The sequence below is a fragment of the Numenius arquata genome, chromosome 18, assembly GCF_964106895.1.
Source record: "Numenius arquata chromosome 18, bNumArq3.hap1.1, whole genome shotgun sequence".
Lineage (NCBI taxonomy): Eukaryota > Metazoa > Chordata > Aves > Charadriiformes > Scolopacidae > Numenius > Numenius arquata.
Window position 1 is genome coordinate 6,815,791 of NC_133593.1, and position 19,087 is coordinate 6,834,877.

Consider the following 19,087-nt stretch of genomic DNA (forward strand, 5'->3'; position numbering starts at 1 on the left):
AGGCCAGGGCTAATGCAGAAGGAAGGCTGACAGCCCCCACCTGCCCTTCCCAGGCAGTAGATCCACAACTGCTGCTGCGTTTGGTGACCTGGACAGCTCTCGCTCATTTTGGTTTACACTATAAAGATGTTGGGCACCTGCGGAAGGAGCCATTTAACCTAATTTTCAAAGCGTTCCCACGTAATTGAATGTATTGATGTCTCGCAGGCCAACAGTTTCAGCAGCAGCTGTAACTACAACAAGCTGTGTGTGTCTCAGGAGAACTGTCAGAGCGACTCCTGTCTGGAGCCCTCATCGTAGCTCCAATGCACACCTTCTACTGTCACTTCAACAGACGCAGAACCTGCAAACCCAGCTAAAGACATATTTTCCTCCTTCTTACACAAATGACAGGGAGTTCCTACCACAAAGCTCACAAAGACTTCGTTTGGATAAAGTGATTTATCTGGAGCGTTTCCGTGTGATCCCCAGTGAGGGGTATCTTTCCATCTCCCGTCTCCCAGTACAGAGAAGCTTGCTGAGCAAACACAGCCTGACACAGCCCCGTAGCTGCCATGGAAATGAGTACAATGTAAATTCCTAGACAGGTTTATCACCCAGACTTTTATTTTTTCCTGACAGCAACAGATATTTGCGACAAAACGTACAAATAATTTTGTATCTGTAGCCCTGCCACCTCCTGCCTCTCTTTTGTCTACAAATGCAGCCCCTGCAGAGTTACACAGCTTCCAGAGGAACTAGAGGGCAAATCCCAGCCAAGATTTTCAACGTGCTAGCTGGTGAGACCTCCTTGAGCTGAAACGGTCAGTTGGCCACGACAAAGTTAGGCTGAGAGCCTTAAAAAAAAGAAAAAGCAAGGCTTATGAAAGGCTCATTGATGAGATGGTTAAGACAGAGTTTTGACAGCAGAAGCACTCCTCTACATCACAGCATCAGGAGCTTCACAGTCCCGGTGAGACCATGGCTGAGATTTACCATTCCCTGTACTGTTCCAGAGGATTGCTCCAGTGTAACCAGGCTCTCAGGTACGTTCCTCACCAGTTGCTCATACCTTGTCCCCATACTACCCGGCCAGGAAAGGGTGTGTTAAGCTTTCCAGGGCATAGAGCAACTCTGTCACAGGAGGGATGTTTCATATTTAACTTATCTTTAGGGACATCTTGATTTCTAAAGATTTTTAAATTGACCTTTAATTTTTGTCCAATTAGGTATTTCACATTCTTGCCTGCACGGTGAGAGGGAAAACAAGTGAAGGCAACAGGCAGGTTTTTTTAAGAACTGGCAAACATAAATGGTTATGACTCTTAGAGAAAACCAACTACAAGAAAGCATTTTAGATTAAATACCCTTAAGCCTCTTTTCTAATGTAATAACTGCTGTATAACAATTCTAAAGCAATTCAGAAAGATGGCCTCTGCTGGTATTGCTTGTGGCCAGTGGTATCAGGAAGTTAATTCATTTTGGATAAAACAACGTTTTGGGAACTAACTCCCTTTGCATCTAAGTCAGTACAAAGTCTCAACTTCATGCCCGGACCCAAACATTGTTGTCTTTTCTACTTACTTTTCTTACCAAGTCAAAGGATGCAGTCAGTAAGTTGTTTGTTAAGTTTCAAAAAGTCTGCTCCAGCAGAAATAACGTATTTGTCTTGGCTCTAAAAAGTGAGAATAATCACAGGTATGAGACTAGGAACCTGGAAGCAGAGATCAACCATCCCTACTAACGTTATATTGACAGGATCCCAGGTTTTTCCCAGCTTTCAATGGGAATATGCCACTGATGATAATCGTGAGATTCTCCTCTAAATATAGGAACTGTCTGTTTAGAACTGCTGACAGCAAAAGAGTAAGTTTAAGCTGCTTTATTTTTTTTAGTGGGTTAAATCTGAAACCTAGGGAAGCCCATCTGAATGACATTATGCTTAACTGTGTCAACACATATCACTTCACAGAAATCCAAATAACAGATTTATCCACTATATCAGACTGCTTTATAAGAAACAACTAAACTTGACTGACTTGTCCTACATCGTCCTTTTTTTCTTTTAATTGACAACTTTCATCAATGCAGTTTTGCATTAAAACAAACCACACCCAGACCCTGACCATTTGGTACTTGAAAAGTAGTTTAAAAAGGAAATAACCTCCCTCCAAAATAACCAAATGAAATTGTTTCTTTTACTTAATGTGAAGCTTTTCATAAAGTCTGAATAAAGGTGTTGTTGAACTCCTAGTTTGCTGTCAAAATCATGAACTTTTCTGTTATGTGGAGACTGGAGCACAGGTAATATTCTAGATTATATTCGTATATTCAAGCTTCCAGTGTCAGAAAAATAAAGGTCAAATGGCTAAAACTTTCCTGAAAAGCACAGGAGAGAGGATCACATGAGGAATGTATTTCCTGAAATTCTGGGTTTTCTTTTTATAAAATAGTTTGTACATGAGTGATGCCCCAACAACTACTCCTACTCACCGCTCCTGGTAGTGTAATAACTAAACCCCTACTATGGAAAGTTTATAGTAGCATAAAGATGTATGTATCAGTTTTAGGCAAGTGTTGCTATAAGCAATATTTCGTATTGTTATATATTCGGCATGTGCCAGGTCTGTTCCATGTCACGCCTATAGGTTCCTTAAGGAAAATAAAAAAACAACCCAACATACCAATCTGCAGGAATTCTTTTGACATTTCATTCTGACACCAGAAGCAGGCGATACCTGGGAGAAACAAGTTCTTGTTTTCCTTCTGGGTGTGACTCTCTTTTAATGCAAACTTAGCAATGCTGTAAGCAAACAACAAACTACCAAGTGGAGCCCAGTTCTGCAAGCCCAGAAAAAGGGCACATTCAATGCTTTAGACATTCAAACAAGTCGAGTAGTTTTTTAATTTGATGATTTATAAGTGTGGATTTTACAGGCACAATTTGTACTTCCACCACTTTTTTTCCTCTGTCCCAAACTGACTTTCTTGGCCTAAGGCAGGCAGTTATTTTGGGACAGTGAAAACTTATAAATAAGTTCTAATAAGACTAGTAGGAACACATATGGTACTGAACTTCTCTCAAACCCTTCTTTGTAAGGGAACAAAGAGCATTTGACATTTATTGTGATGGCATAAGTCCCCTATGAAAAGTTTAAAGAAAGAGTTTCAACAACAGTCTGGAGTAAAACTAGATCATGAACCCAAAAAAAAGAATTATCCAATGATCTGCAGAAATTCTAGATTATGCTAAAAGAAACGGCCTAAGCAGTTTCCAAAAGCAGCCTAAAGAAAAGTCGACAGGCAGCGTAGACGGGCTCTCTGGCAGCGTGTCAGCCTTGAGGCCTGGCAACCGACAGGAGCACGTGGGCAGATGATATTGCAGCTGGCTTATGTCTGAACTGCTTCCCTTTACCCTGTCTGTTCTGCTGCTGCTGAAAAAGAGGGTAAAAGCCACCAGATGAAGGGTATTGTCTGAGGTAATCTCCTTCTGACCAGGCTGACAGTACCCCACAGATCCCACATTGAACAAAGTCTTTAATGTTTTTGTGAATTGCAAATATTTTTATCCTAAAATAGATATATCCCCAGTTAACAGTAAAAAGGCAACGATGAGTCGCCATCATGTTGGCAGAAGTATTCCAGGATGCCTGGAAAATACAGATATCATTTCAGAAGGACATCCCTCGTCCACCAACATCAGCTTGCGCTCATCAAATGATCCAGAATACTGTTTTCCAACATTCCTATTGATTCAAAACTACATTAAATCGTGATTTTTTTTTAAGTAAAGAAGAAGTAATCCCACTGACGTTAAAAAAAAAAAAATTGAAAAAAAAGTCATTGGCTTGCAACTTAGTAAGCATCCTTTGAAGTGTAAGAATATCTCATCTCCAAGGCACGGTTTCACCTCCCTGCTCACTCAGAACTACTACACTGTCCTGCTCAAAGCATTTTCAAGATTTTCTGCATTAACAGGGACATAGTTTTAATCAAAAACACAGACAAAATACACACTAAAGAATAATCAAGGAGCCCATTCCTTTGTGGTTCTCAGGAATGCGTGTTCCACATCTGGATAAACATGGGCCTATGTAGTGAATGGAAACATTCATTCCCCAGCTGTGGCTACATCCAAATCCTTTCTTTCTCTCTGATTTACTTATAGCCCTAAAATGGGTGGCTGAAAAAAAGATAAAATAGGTAGTCAAAGGCAGGCCCAGCAATCTTCCTATCGACCCTTTATTTCTACCATATCAAAGAAAACTTCTGGGCTGTGACCTCCAACTCAAACAAGAGACTCTGAAGGAATTCACAGCTCCTGTTACTTGGGTATAATCAGCTGGTTGTGACAGTCGAGACATTAACAGAAGTACCAAGTGTCCCACAGCATTCTGAAGATGAGGACCCATTAGAAGATGAGGACAAGCACCCCTAAGAGACAGGAAAGGGGAAGCATCCACTTGTGCTGATGCAGATAATGAGGACATCCTCATTAAGTGAAAGGTATCCTTCTGCCTTGAGGCCACCAGTGCGTAGGTGGGAAAGGCCACATCCTGCTAGAAGCGTGTGGATTTGGAGATCTCGTGGAGGTTGAGGATCTTTTGATCTTTTGTTGTGATGCTGCCTGAGCAAACCCTACTGTCCATGGCAGCTGGGATGATGACAGAACTGTGAGAAATCTCATCCCACTGGGAAGGAAACTCTTTCTTTCCTCTGATTTGACAGGCACAGATTCTCTAGAATTCTGATTCTCTAGAATTCACAGATTCTCATGCAGGGCCATGGGAGAATCTGGGCTCTAACCTGAAAGAATCACAGAATCACAGAATATTTTTGGTTGGATGAGGCCTTTGAGTTCATCGAGTCCAACCAATAAAACAAACAAACAAACAAAAAAAACACCACCAAAAACAACAACAACAAAAAAAACCAACCAAAAAATCCCAGAACACCAAACACCAAAACCAAACCAAAACAAACACCCACAACCACACCCCACCCACAAACAGACACAAACCAACAATCTCAGGCACTAGAGCACGCCCTGAAGTGCCATGTCTACACGTTTCTTAAATACCTCCAGGGATGGCGACTCCACCACCTCCCTGGGCAGGCTGTTCCAGAGCCTGACCACTCTCTCAGTAAAGTAATTCTTCCTAATACCTAATCTAACCCTCCCCTGCCCCAACTTCAGACCATTTCCTCTGGTCCTGTCATTATTCCCTTGGGAGAAGAGTCCAACACCCACCTCTCTACAACCTCCTTTTAGGTAGCTGTAGAGGGCAATGAGGTCCCCCCTCAGCCTCCTCTTCTCCAAACTAAACATGCCCAAGGGGCATGTTTACCCCCAGAAGGATCCAAGAGTCTCAAGAATAGGTATCTCCCACAGAAAAATCAATACATGTTATCAAAGCCTATAAAGTAAGACATAAGTATAAAACAGAGGCAGCAGCTTTGGTTCCTTTGCTTAAATTTTCTAACAGCTCTCAGATATTGCCAGGGCAGCATCATTTGCTGTTGTAGCAACAATGAACCCAGCCTTCACCACTGTACAATAATGAGAGGAGACTGCAAAAAGATGTGAGCTGATACAGTGTCATGGCAAGCCCTGGATTAACCCTGCTTCGCTGAGGTCAGGGGGAGCTCTGCCATCAGCTGCAGTTGTGTTGGAGTACATCTGTGGCAGGAAAAAAAATAGTAAGCCCTTTTAAATCACCTAAAGAAAAAGAAAAGCATCAAAACTTGAGTTTTTTTCTCAGGAGCTATTGTTTGTATGGCTGATCTAGACAAACAGAGGGACACAGGCAAGTTCATCACTGTAAATTATTGATCCACTGCTTTCTAGACATTGAAACTGGTAATTAAACAAATGGTAAAAAGATCCTTCATCAATTATAGAGGTGTCACTTTAAATTACACTTGCTCCAGGATGAATAAAACACAGAGGTTAAATGCTATGGGTACTTCATGCCGGCTTCCTGTTCAAAATCTTCACTACAATACTGATTCCAGTTCTCTCCTATCGCTGCTTTGGAGCTGCCTGCTCTTTACACATTAAGCCAGATAAGGGGAAATGAGCACTTTTGTTTCACCGATCTTTTTCACACAGTGTCCGGAAAGTACAGTCCCATGGTCAGGAGAGTGGATTCGGAGCTGAGACTAGTGGGATCCCTTTTCTGCACAACATGATCAGTTATACAGCCATAAGTCAAGGCCAGAGCCTCTGTGAGAACAGCCCTCCCTCAAAAAATCAGACAAAAAGAAAAAGTTTTGTATACTACCAGCCAGTTGTGAAATATGTGAAGTATTGGTCAGGCATTTGATACTGGCAGGTCTTATGGCTTTTAGAAAATACATAAATGTGCACACCCTCCACAACCTAAAATAACACTGGCGAGCTGCTTCTGAAGCAATATGATGATGACATTAAAGACACCCTTTTAAGCAGAAATCATGTCACAACCATAATGACTACTCAAATTTGATTTATGATGAATTTTTATAGCTGGGTGCATGCCTTACTGCATCAAGCTGAAAGTTATCTCAATTTCACATAAATATTATATGAATGTAAAAATCTACTTGCTCTAATACCCATTTTGAAAGAAAAACAACATCCAAAGAGCTTGGCCATCTTGCAATTACTGGCACAGACACTCTCTAGAACCATTATAACATCTCTCAAATAGGTTTCACTCCGGGAAAGCATTTATTGAAGGTTGAGTTCATCAATTGATTGAGACAGGTCAGGGAGTATAAATATTCTAAGTGAAAGACTGCATATGCAGCATAACCAGACAGCTTAAAAGCACATGCAAAAAAACCCTAGCAGGTGGACACAGTTGGCATCCTTCACGGAGCAGAAGCAGCAGTGAAGCAATAACGCCAGGAGGCAAGATGAGGGAAACAAGTTGCTGGTGGAGCCAGAATGATCCTAGAAGTCAAGGAACCTGTGCTTGCCATGGTGAAGTGGGGAAGAAGCAAAGGGATACCCAGGTGGGAGTTCAGTTCAGAGAGGCCAAGGTGATGAACTGCAGGAACACGCTGTGGAAGCTGGAGGTGAATGCCCATCAGCTGATGGGACATATTCAAAGTGGGAGCTGAAGGCTGGTCAGCAGAACTTTTGTGAAGGAAAGAACACCAGCTCTTGGTAGGGGGACAAAAGAATCAAAAGACTGAGCCGACTCTCCCTACCACTCCCCAAATAATGAGGCTGAAGCACAAGGAGAACAAGCTCTGCTGTGGGCCTGATGCCAACTGCTCTAGGAAGTCTTCCGCGCCTGTTCTAAGGAGAGTTACACAACGTAAAGCTTTATTCTTAAGTGCCTGATGGCGTCCCGTGTGTACAAACAGCTCCTACCAGCAGAGCAGTATTTGTGGGAAATGTTAGGAAGAGCGTCCTAAGAGAGATAAAGCCTTTGAGTTGCAGACAAAGCTGCCAGCCCTCATTTCCAGCTTGTCAGAGCAAGTCCTTCTTGAAGTCAGCAGCCTGGAATGAAGAGAATCTGGCATTTGTGCATGGATGTATGGTTCAGACAGTCAGGGCGGAGCGGCTGACTTTAATCAGACTTTCCACAATGGACGGGGGAGTGGGAGTGGCAAAGTACAGTGAGTGATGGGCGTTATCTGCTATATATTCACTAATTCCTCTTCTTTGCCTTTGTATTTTAAGCCCGACCCCCTTTCCTGCTTCCACTAGCCCCTAGAGGAGGAGGGGAAGGGCAAGCACACAGAACTGGAATGTGAGAGTCCTTCGCATTCTCAGGATTCCTGGTGTCTGTGACAGGCAGCAGAAAGGCAACACACACTTGTGTGGTGATCTGACAAATTCCACATTCTGGAGAGTTACTGGAACAGCTGATGGGTCACAGGAGTAGCTACACGCAGGTACTACCCTTCCCTGTGAAGCTGAACCCCACTATTCCAAAATTCACTAATCCAAGTGCTAACCCATTACTGCCTCCGCTACTCCAGTTTAACTGCTGGGCGATAATCTTTATGTTTAGTATATGCATTTTAAAGTTGTTTCTTTAACTGTCTTTTGCCAGAACATCTCTTTTTCTGGGGGGAGAAAAAAAAAAAAAAAATCAATAGAGCATCTAAAAATATGGGGTTGCACTAGCAACTGCCAAACTTTTTTAGCTTGTTATGAAGTCTCTTTAACAAGAGTGCTAGTATGGTATCAAAAAGAAGTAAAGCTCCAAAATAGTTTAATCCAGCTGCCCACTACAACATTAGCAACAATACTCTAAAGAATTCCAGTTCAAACCACTTTTGGTTGCCTCCTACCCTCACAATGAGGCTACAGTCCACTAAATCACATGCAGCTTCAACTCCAGCTAGAAATAGCCTCATGAAGTTTCTATTGCAGGATGGCGTTCCTAAATTTTGTTTGCTTGGGTGCCACTACTGGTGGTGACAGCAATAGCAGCTACAAATTGCAGGAACCTGCACGTATGCCCAGAAAGGGCACCCGTCCAGATCCAACCTCTCGCACGAAAGGTTTTGGCAGCCAAATGGATTCCTTCTCCCTTACCCTTTCTGCCTGTGTCGATTACAACATCATGCTCAGATACCACAACACAGTAACCTTGTCCTACTGCCCCCCACATATACCTTGCTAAAGAGTCCCACAGGGCCCAAAGGTCCTTTGAACCTTTAGACCTGTTGAAAAGCAGTGCAAAAGTGGGCATCCCTGGATCTCCAGCTGGACTGGGGGGTCCTCCCTCCAGGCCCCCGTTGCACTGGCTCTCCCAACCTCCATCCACAAGGGGCAATGCTCTGGGAAGAGGCAGAGGTCTATCTGCTCCAGAGAGAGCAAAACACACCAGACATCGTCGCCCAACCCCTCTGATTTGGGGTACACTCCCCGCTTTGAACCCCAGCCACTCTGTGTGCTGCTTAGGCAAGAGGCAGAACAGACACCAGCCTCCCTTGGCTCGGTGTTTAAGCATGGTTTCCCTGGCTGTCTGCACCAGGATTTATCAGTGCTCCTCTATCCCTGACCTGATACCACGTTAATGGGCAACAGCAACGCAGGCACTCCACAGGCAGATGGTTACTGTACTGCTGAGGAGCTATAATAAGTATTCTAGCCTGGGAATCCCCATTACAAGAAGTGGAGTGGAGATAGTGCATTCTATTTGTAAATCTTAATACAGCCAACACTTAGAAGACAACTAATTACCATTTATGTTCCAAACAGCTGGCCTAGCTCCACATCCACAAGCTGGGAGGTTTTAGTGCCATTCAGCCCACACATCAAGGCACAAAAGTCCCCCAGTATGACTGCAGAACCTTCTAGTAAACTCAAACTTCTCACTACCACTGACTTCAAGGATCAAAAAACAGTAGCGTAAGAAGAGAACAGCTATGCAAGCCATCACTCCCGCAGCATTACATTACAGACACTTCTCCAAGGTGAAAAGATCATAGAAGGTGTCCTCTGAGGTGCCAGAGAGCAGTCCCAGGCTGCTGTAAGCTGGGGACATCCTCTGTCCCCAGCTGTGCTTGTCCTGGCCCTCTCCTTCCTCTATACAGGGACTGAGAACTCTTCAGCTCTGTGATGAGACAGTTCAGGGAACTAAACAAAGAGAAAGCTTTTTTTTTTTTCTTCATCATTCTTCTCCAAATTTTGTTTCAATTGATTCACCAAAGGGTCAAACGGCTGCTGGTGCAGGTACAAGGCAGAACTGTAGAGAGAACTGTGGGCAGAACTGTGGAGAACTACAGCAAAAGCAATTTAAATAGAACCTCATGTTAGTTACTGGGGGAATACATCCTCCTGGCAGACAAGTAAAGAAAGGGCATTTCATTGAGAGTGACATGGAGGAAGCTCCAAGATTCTCTGGCTGCTTGCTTTGTCCCCTACCCTTTACACATATACATGCCTCCAAACGTTTAAAGCCTTGAGAAGCGATGCATGTATATTATCACCATCAGCAGCCTCCAGGAGAAGGCCAGGAACGACACAAGAGACTACAGCCTGTCAGCTGTAGTGTTCCACGATCAGGAAATCAGCAACATAAATGACCTAACCTGACGCATGTTTATATGTCATACCAGATTTGCCAGCAGAAACGTGCCTGGCTAATACACTGCTCTGCTACTCACCAGGATTGTGAACAACTGACACTTTTTGGCAGGTGCATTAGAAACAAGGGCTGATGATGCTGGACTCCACTTGCAAACACACAGGAGAGGGGAAGGTGACTTCACACACTCATCACAGCCCCAGTTACTGACCCAAATGAACCCTCTAGTTCCCCATCAATCCACAAATCTCAATCCAGCCCACATTAAACGCTGATTGATTTCCTACTCTAATGAACGCTGTGTCACATTTGTGTTGACTAACCATCAGTTCAGATAAGTGGTTTGCAATTAAGATAATTTGGTTTGGGGCCAGTGAAAGTATGACCTGAAAAGCACTAGCAAAAGTTCAGCACAGTGCTGGAGAGATTAACGAGAGATATTCACTGCTCAAAACAGGCCAGGTACCAAGCTGACAGCTACTTTTAGAGTTTTATACCAGAATTTACCTTCCCAGCCCATCCAAAATAAAAAAAATCAAGATTTGTCACAACAAAAATTTCCTCAGAAAGTAATAGCTTGCTTGTACAATGCTTAGAAAATATTTCTTTCCAGACAGGTGCACTCAACCTGCGGCAACACTGATTTTCTTCCACTCAGATGGCAATGTGATCCTTTCACAGAGGCTACCTATTTCTGATGGCAGACAATTAGTAGTTCAGGCAAAAATGGATTCAATGACAAATAGTCAACTTACCTGTAGCCCCTAGGAAAAAACTAAACGGTTACATGAGTGCAGCTTTTGAGTTCCATGGACTTCAGCCTGGACATAGTTCACATTCTCATCCCACACAGAGCTACTTTGAGGAATTTTCCTCCCATTGCAAGCTGAGCTAAGAAAGTGGTCTGGATAACAGCAGTCGCCAGGTAAATATATTCAAGGCTTAAGGCTGGAAGGAGCTCCCCTCTGTCCCCACCTAGACACGGAATCATCAGAGCAGAAACAGATACTTGGCAACCGGTCAGGTTTGTTTAAAGAGAGAGAGATCAAACACCCCCTTTCGCTCTGCAAGTTTTTTGCATACAGAACTTCGCATCTCTTGCGACATTTCCTCTTCACATGGTGCCCTCATGACCAAACTGCCAGAGCAACACAGAAGTCCTCACTCCCAGTACTCACCACCTGGCAGGCTCCCAGCACCAGGCACCCCCTGCTCTCTCCAACGCAGCAGAGGAAGGTTTCAAGGTGGTCACTGCTCTCCTTTCCTTTATATTTCTTCCTTGTATCAGGACACAGTTAAATCAGATTAGTTTATGCTGGAGACAAATAATGTCTGAAAGCTTTACCCAAATATAGAAATGGCCCATAACCATCAACCCATGTATTCTTTAATTATATCAGACAAAAAGAAAAGATATTGTGCTCGTATCTTTATGTCATCACAAGTTTTTCTTAAATGTTTTAGGGACTTTAACATACCTGATTTAGAAATAGCTCATAAAATTGCATAAATTATCCCTTCTATTATCCCAAATTGCTTCTAGCTTTCTCCAATCTCTGCATAAACAGTCATGAGAGCACTGCTGCTTCTAGGGATTGAGGAGACATCTTGGTGATCTTAAAGGATAGTACTTTAAGGCAGCCAACACACAACTGACAGACAGTGCTACTGCTCAGCTGTACTACTGTAACAGCCAAGATTTCAAACAATTTAAAGAAATGCTTCCTGATGGAACCCAAAATTATAAGTGCTGAAACTAAGCACCAACTGAAATAATAAAAGAGCCAAGATACAGGCATTTGTCTCTAAGTTATTGCATAAAGCTGAGCTTTAATTTTCTTCAGCTCTGCTAAATAGCCTGTGGATACACTACTTCAGGAGGATGCAGAGATAAAAAGGAGCGCAAAGTAAGTCTGATCTGGGACACAGGCTTGTTTTGGCCTCCCAAACTTTTCTGCCTCCCACCCTTTTTCATCCTCTTCAAACTTTTCCAGCCGACCCTTCTTCCTGGCCTCTACTTCCTGACCTCCCACACTATTTTGGCCTCATACTCCTTTTTGGTGTCCCCTTTTCTTATTGGTCTCCCACTCCTTTTCATTCTCTACTTTTCTTTCTGGCTTCCCACCCCTTTCCAGAGTCCTACGCCTTTCCAGCCTCCACTTTTCTTTCTGGCCTCCCACATGTTTTCAGCCTCTAATTTCTTTCGGATTCCCACCCCTTCAGCCAGCACAAAATATTCAAATCCCCTTAAGGTTATGAATGTGTAAGTTCCCTATCCTGCCAACAGTGTCTCATCTTGATACCCGCATCCACACTTTGACTTCTCCTTCTACACCCCAGCTGACCAGAACCAAGTCAGCATCCATCCAGACATCCTACGCTCATAACACCATGATTTTATGCCCAAGGAAACACGCTGGCTCTCTCAGTAACTCCAAATCCTGCCAGGACTCTCACAGCACTGTGCAGTTAATTGTGTTAATGGAGTTACAAAAGTAAAACATGAAAAAAATCTGAGATGGTAAAAAAAAAAAATCAGAGTTTCAGAGCAATGCTTTCCTAAGGTTTAGGGATGATGCAAACCCCCACCATGCTTGTTTAATCAAATAATAGGTGTTCTTGCTTTGCTAATGGCTCCATTAAGTGGCTTTGCTAATGGCTCCATGGTTCCCAGTTCCTATCCACGAGCTTTCCGGACAGAAGATCAGCAAGATTAAAGTTAGAAATCGTCTGCGTTCCCACAGAGTGCTACAGTCAGGCACACAGAAACACACTGTACTTCTCTGCACAACTTGCTTTTGATTCCCTCCTCCAACTTTAAGAGCAACAAATCCATGCACAAATAAAATGGGAGTTTTGGGAGTCACATATTTGATATTTGCCCTCATTTTCAAATGAGACCTTAAGTTTTCCTTTCTATTTTCAAACAAAATTATGGCCAAAAAAACTTGTGACTTTAGGAGAAATCAAAAATATACCTTTTGAATACACTCTTCAAAATGCAGCATTTGGTTAACTTTAGAAACATGATAGGTACTTTTTTTTTGGTTGTTGTTTTTGGGAAGGTGCAACAGATATAAAAGCAGTTCTTCATTATACATTACTAGGCTTTTCCAGTAATCATATTGCTCTGAATCTTCTCTTCCAAGCTGCAATATTTTTCTAATTACGTGGCACTTAGTAGCTCTGAAGGAAAAGGAAAGAGAACGGACCACAAAATTCAGAAACGCATAAATTCAAAAGAAGGATCTGAAATATCTTCAAAAGTTACATTTTAACAATCCAAACATTCTTCCCACACTGTCCCATCACACGCGAGTCAGGCACGCTCAGCTGCCCCCACTTCATTCCCACATGAACAAACCGATGGAGAAACTCTATTATATTGCATCGTGTGCACTTGGCGTTGTTTGTTCCGTAGCAAAAAACAATCCGATATACAAACCCTGGTTGTTATTATAATCTTAATAGTTGTAATGGATGGGTAGGAAAGCTACCTGTAATATCCGTGAGAAGATAAGGTGCTAATACAAAATAACAGATAAACAGCCAAGAAAAGGCAAGAAAACTACTCGCAACTGAACGTCAGTGCTCGCTTAAGAGAAGGCAAAAGAAACATCTGTTTTGCTGCCTAAGTTCCAGTTCTGTCAGAGATCGAATTCCTGGCTTCCTGGTGCAAAGGTGTGGCTTTCCCTCCCAAGATGCAGAAGAGACAATTCTGAACAGACTCCAAAATTTTAAGAGTATAAGACAACCTGTTATTTAAAACAACAAGATGTGTGGACACAGAACAAGGCTCTCTGGTCTCTAATTTGGAAGGTTCAATAAAACTCTAAAAAAAAAAAAAAACCAACAATAATTTTGTGCAATAATCTTCCCTCTTCTCAAAACTGCACCATTGGACACATCAGCCTTTGCTGTAGATGAAAACCTGAACTGCAGAAATACTACTTAGCAACACTCTGTGGTGTTGCAAATATGTGTCAGTTTTTGTTTTTAAAAAATGTTGATTATAGTGTGCTGCCTTATAACGCGTGGAACTGCATATTTTAGTTATTAAAGTTAGCGAACAGGTCTGGCTGTCGAAAGTCATTTCCCTGAGTAAACAATGACTCAGTGTGGACTGTATAATGTAGAAGTTATTAGTTACTGTTAGCAAGTTTAAAAAACCCAACTCGCAGCACTACACAAAGACATATTTCAGAATGGAAAATAGTTTTCCTCCTACTTCTACGGTTCCAGTTATACTGTTTCAGTGGAATGTAATTTTCTAAAAAGCTAAACAGATCCCTATCTCCTCATTATATAATGAGAAGGCTGGACATTGACTTAACTGGACTCTTCAGCCATAAACAATAAGCACGGTGAGAGCGTTGAGTTTACCCTCTTTGCTGTTCTCAGTTTGTCATTATAACTCTGAAGTACAGATGATTCTTTCTTGGACAGGGATATGCCATCTAGACCAGGCAGCAGGTGGTAAAAACAGACGTAAAGACGATTGAGTAAAATATCGAGTGTATGGTACTGAAGAAAAAAAAAATACAACTGTAAGCTCACCACAATCCTCTGACAAACACTGGTCTCTAGTTGAATTACAGCTCCTTCAATAATCCTCCTCTTCATTAGTAAAATGGACAAATACACCTGGTGATTGTCAGCTGGCAGAAGGCACCACAGATCACTCTAACTAATGAAATGCAGCCTCAGCTGCTAAGGCCCAAAGGTTTCCCTGAAGTCTTAAAACCACTACAAAGGCTGTTCTCCAGCTAGGAGTACACGCTGTCTCAAAGATTAAGGACCACATCTCTACATTACCTACTGTAAGGGTGAAATCTCCAGTCAGATACAAGAATGCTACAAGGAAAGAGAGTCAAACATCCACGTTAAACTTTTACTTAGCAGAAATGTGCCTCCAAAAGAAATTACTGAAATCATACTTTAAAGGCACAGTCTTTTAAAGCAGCTATAGCTTATGAGGACCAGTCTGCATCCAAACAGCAGGCTGAAGGCCATTGTAACTGTCTTTTTGTCTGCATGCATCTTTTCACCTAGCAACAATTTTAGAAAGCTCTTTTATGAGACAGAAAAAAAAAATAAATAAAAAAAAATCAAACCCATTTGACAAAAAAAAAGTCCTCTATCCATGCTGTCCCATTCATAGACTATCCATTTCCTGGCAAAAATCAGAACACATTTGGACATAACATTCTTTGCCACCAACAATTAGATTGCCTGTTTGGTTACAGAACTTCGCAATAACTGCAGGCAGCTGCATTGTCCAGCTCCAGGACCTTGCTGCCTAGAAGGCAAACACTGTAGCACTCCAAAGGTACTGCCAAATGCTAAAAATCTATTGCCATTTATTATCAGCTGCTGAACTGAATTACAGGAAGGGCGGTGGCCAAGCTGGACCACGGTCAACATACCGGTTAAAGGGCTGCAAGTGTCCCCCCGAAGAACAGCGAGCTGGTCATTCACACGTGACCAAGTGCTTTCCCAAAGGAAAAAAGCTGCCAGGGACAGCTATCCATGCATGCATGAATGTCACAGGAGTTCTAAATACTAACCTTTATCGCCTTCCAGTACAGGAATTTAATATAGCATGGTCTACACTGAAGATATATATTAAACAGAAAAGGTACCAGCCCTGCTGCTCCTTAGCGTATTGAAGAGTATTTAATGATGCAGGGCAGGGCTTTAAGGAATAGACGACCTTCCACCCCCACAGAACATGACTCAGTTGCAACAAATTACTTGAGATTGTCCACTCAGAACCTTCTGTCATAAGAAACTTTGTTAGCCATTCACATTTACTTACACTGCTTGCTTACGTCTTTATTAATGCTTTCTGGGAAGAGCTGGCCACCAACCCCACTAATGCATTGAAAAGGAATAAAGTACGCAGGGGAGGGCACAAAACACAGAGCAGGGTATTTTCCAGCAGAGAGATCATTCAATCCAAAGAGAGGCACAGCAGAAGTGGCTCCCTCCAGGCAGAAAAATAACCGTATTACAATCTCACAGAAAGACAAGCCATTCAAACCTCATCCCCTAGAAAAGCTGATAGACGGTTAGACGTATGGCTTCTATCGAAGTCAGGAGGAGTAATCCTCATCAAAGCCAACCACATCACTCACGAGTTGGTTATAAAGCAGTATATAACACAGCAAAACCCCTGACGGAAGACAAACACGCTGTAATTGCTATAGTTTTACGCCAGTACAAAGCACGGCTGCTACAACAGAGCAATCCCCTACCTGATGCCAGGCATTTCCTCCTGTGCCATCGTATTCTTTGCGCAGGTGGAGACCTTCATGTGCTCACACAACAAGCTGAGCTGGGGAACTGCTCCCAACAAATGACCGATTTGTTTTGCCTACTCAGTTTTAGTTTGGGTAAGTTCTGAAAAGTTAACCACATTTGATTGTCATCAATACAGTTAAGCCAAAGCACAAGACGAATGGTTTTTCCCACAGCAACATTTTAGAAACATACAAATACAGCTTTATAAATGGTTTTTTAGCTTGTATGAAAGGACAAGTGATTTAGCTACATTTGAATCACTTACGAAGGGCAGCAGGACACACCGTCCTTAAGAAAAATCTGCCGTACTTTCAGTTCTCTCCACCTCCTTTTCTTGTGCCAGTAACACATTGCATTTTCCCAAATATAAATTTGTCCTACAGAAGGCACTAATTATTTGAAAGCAGCCCGTGAACAGTCCTCGCCCGTTACTGGGAGGCAAAGCGCTCCAGCCCAGCAATCCTCAACATTTTGCATGCTGGAACGATTCACATCTGCCAGGTGAGAGCGCTCGGCTGAAGCAGGGTCGATGGACTGAGACGCACGGGAGCTATAGCTTATACGTTTCTCCGTGACTGTGCCCAGCTGCTGCAGTTTGTGTCTCCTGCGTTTGGTGCAGACTGTCCACTTTTGACAGCGGCAGCGGAATTTGTACAGTTCCTAGAAAGCACACAGTTCCCAACACAATGAGGCTGGGTCCTGTAAGCAACATGACACCACAAACAATAGAAAAATCCAAAGTGTCTGAATCCTACTAGAACAAGACTAAGACTATCTTACCTTTGCATAAAGGCCTCCACAGAGTTTGAGCTCATTTATAGAAAGAAACACCACATTTGATCTGTCATTAAGCTTCCTTGGCCCTCAGTTTTTTTTACAGTCCTTCCTCCAGTGGGCTTAGATCAAATTTAAAAACAAACTAACAATCAAACATCTCCTACCTGGCTTGAACAATTGTGTCAGGATTTATATACTTTGTCTTACAGATACTATAAATTCTGATGGCGCGTCGTAAATCACAAGTTTCTTTGCTATTAGTTATGCAAAAGACACCAGAAATTGCACACTTGGGATCCTGAGTCACATGGGATCTCTCACTCCCTTAGTGTATTATGATTCGGACTTTTTTTTTTCCCTTTAAAAAAAAATAATCTATCCTTTATGTCACGATAAATTAGGATAGCATGCGTACAGTCTGGCACACCACTGGTTGCTGCCAGGCAGAATAGAAGACAAGATTTATATTTACTCTGGCTCTCTCTATAACACAGGATTATATCCAGTATCAAAACTGAAAACCTTTAAGTGTTACGACAGCGGTTGCCATACCAGGGCCTATTGTAAAAATTAAGAACTCATCAGTTCTGTAAGCCTTAGGCAGTTTCTGAAAGAGTTTTGAAAAGGTGCTGACAGCTGGTAATTGTCTGTTGCTCCAAAAAGGAGACGAAAGAAGAACGCCTTTCTTCCCAATTACTCTAAGATGTGGTTCTGCGTTCATGGCTTGTCCCGCCAAACAAGTGAGTTTTCTCATTTGTCACTTTCTAACACTAGGCAGCTGTCACCTACAAGCAGTTCCGGAGAAACCTTTCACCTCAAGCAACTATCATAGAAAGAATAAAAAACAGAATAATCTCTGCATTGTAACTCATTTTTATTCTGTAATCCCCCCCAAACACCAGGATGCAGATCAAGCCAGCTTACTTAGAAAGTTCAAGTTACTAGAATGAGACACTCATTCAGCACAGAGTCAGATTCCTTCCATAAATCACGTATCAGAAAAGGGGAAGACAGGCACAGAAAGCAGCACAACAGATGGGGACCCTTGAGTCTTAGCAGGGACACAGACCTGCGGTCTAAGCTAGAGGAAGTTAGTGTTTGACAAAGTCTCCACGTGTAAGAGAGGATTGAAAATATAAAGTTTTCTTCATTAAGTGCTTTTAGGCACCTGTGCAAGCTCTGGCAAACAAGGAAGATTTATTCCAGAGTAGATGTCCAGGACATGTCACCCGGGAGCACACAACAGCTAGAGAACATAGAAAAGCATGATATGTACAGGAAACCATTCTGCAGAAGAATAAGCAGGAGCTCCCAGACACCTCAGCCGTGACAGGGCCACGTTCCAGCTCAGGAGCAGCCTTTCTCCTGCCCCCACGCCCAAGCACACCTTTCCCACTCCAGTCCCGGCAGGATTCACCCCGTCCCGGGCAAGAGCTCGCTGTATTTGGGACAGAATCAGGGAAGCGCTACCGGAGTGTATTTAGGAACGCTACGGAAGGGGAGTGGAGGGACTCCTCCGGGATGCCGGCTGCTCTGAAAGGGTCATTTGTTTCTACCGTGGAAATCTCAGAGTTTCCGGGAAGGGCGATGACTTCGGGTGAACGGCCAAAGCCGCGGCCGGCCGGTGCCACCCCCGGCTAGCCCCCCTGCACCTCCCGGAGCCGGCAGCGTGCTCCCGGCAGCCCGCGGCCATGTGGCCGAGCCCCAGCGCTTTTGGGCGAGCACGGGGCGGGGGATCGCGGCCGCGGTCACCCCCCTCCCCCGGCTTCTTCGGGCTGCGGGGAGGCCCGTCCCCGCCGGTCGCCCCTCCGTCCCCCTTTGCTCGCCGCCTCCGCTCACCTGCGCTCGGCGCCCCCGGGACGCGCGGCTCGGGGCCCTGCGGCGGCTCCGGCAGCCCCTCGGCACCGACTGCCCACGGGAGCCCGCGCCGCGCCGCTAGTGAGCATGTCCGAGCGCCGGGCATGCGGAGTGCGGGCGGGGAGGCCGCGGCC

At 43.6% G+C, this 19,087-nt stretch overlaps 1 protein-coding gene across 2 annotated transcripts in view; it reads right to left on the bottom strand.

Moving 5' to 3' along the window:
• Nucleotides 1-19,087, bottom strand: part of MYO1C (myosin IC) — a 65,569-nt gene that overhangs the window by 40,541 nt on the left and 5,941 nt on the right. Inside the window, exon 1 of one of the 2 annotated variants that reach the window (XM_074160823.1) lies at nucleotides 18,949-19,059. The exons of the other annotated variant lie outside the window; for it this stretch is intronic. Within the exon in view, the coding sequence (XP_074016924.1) occupies nucleotides 18,949-19,059 (111 nt within the window). Of the gene's footprint in view, nucleotides 1-18,948; nucleotides 19,060-19,087 lie in introns of those variants that run through there. 2 annotated transcript variants of the gene reach the window in all.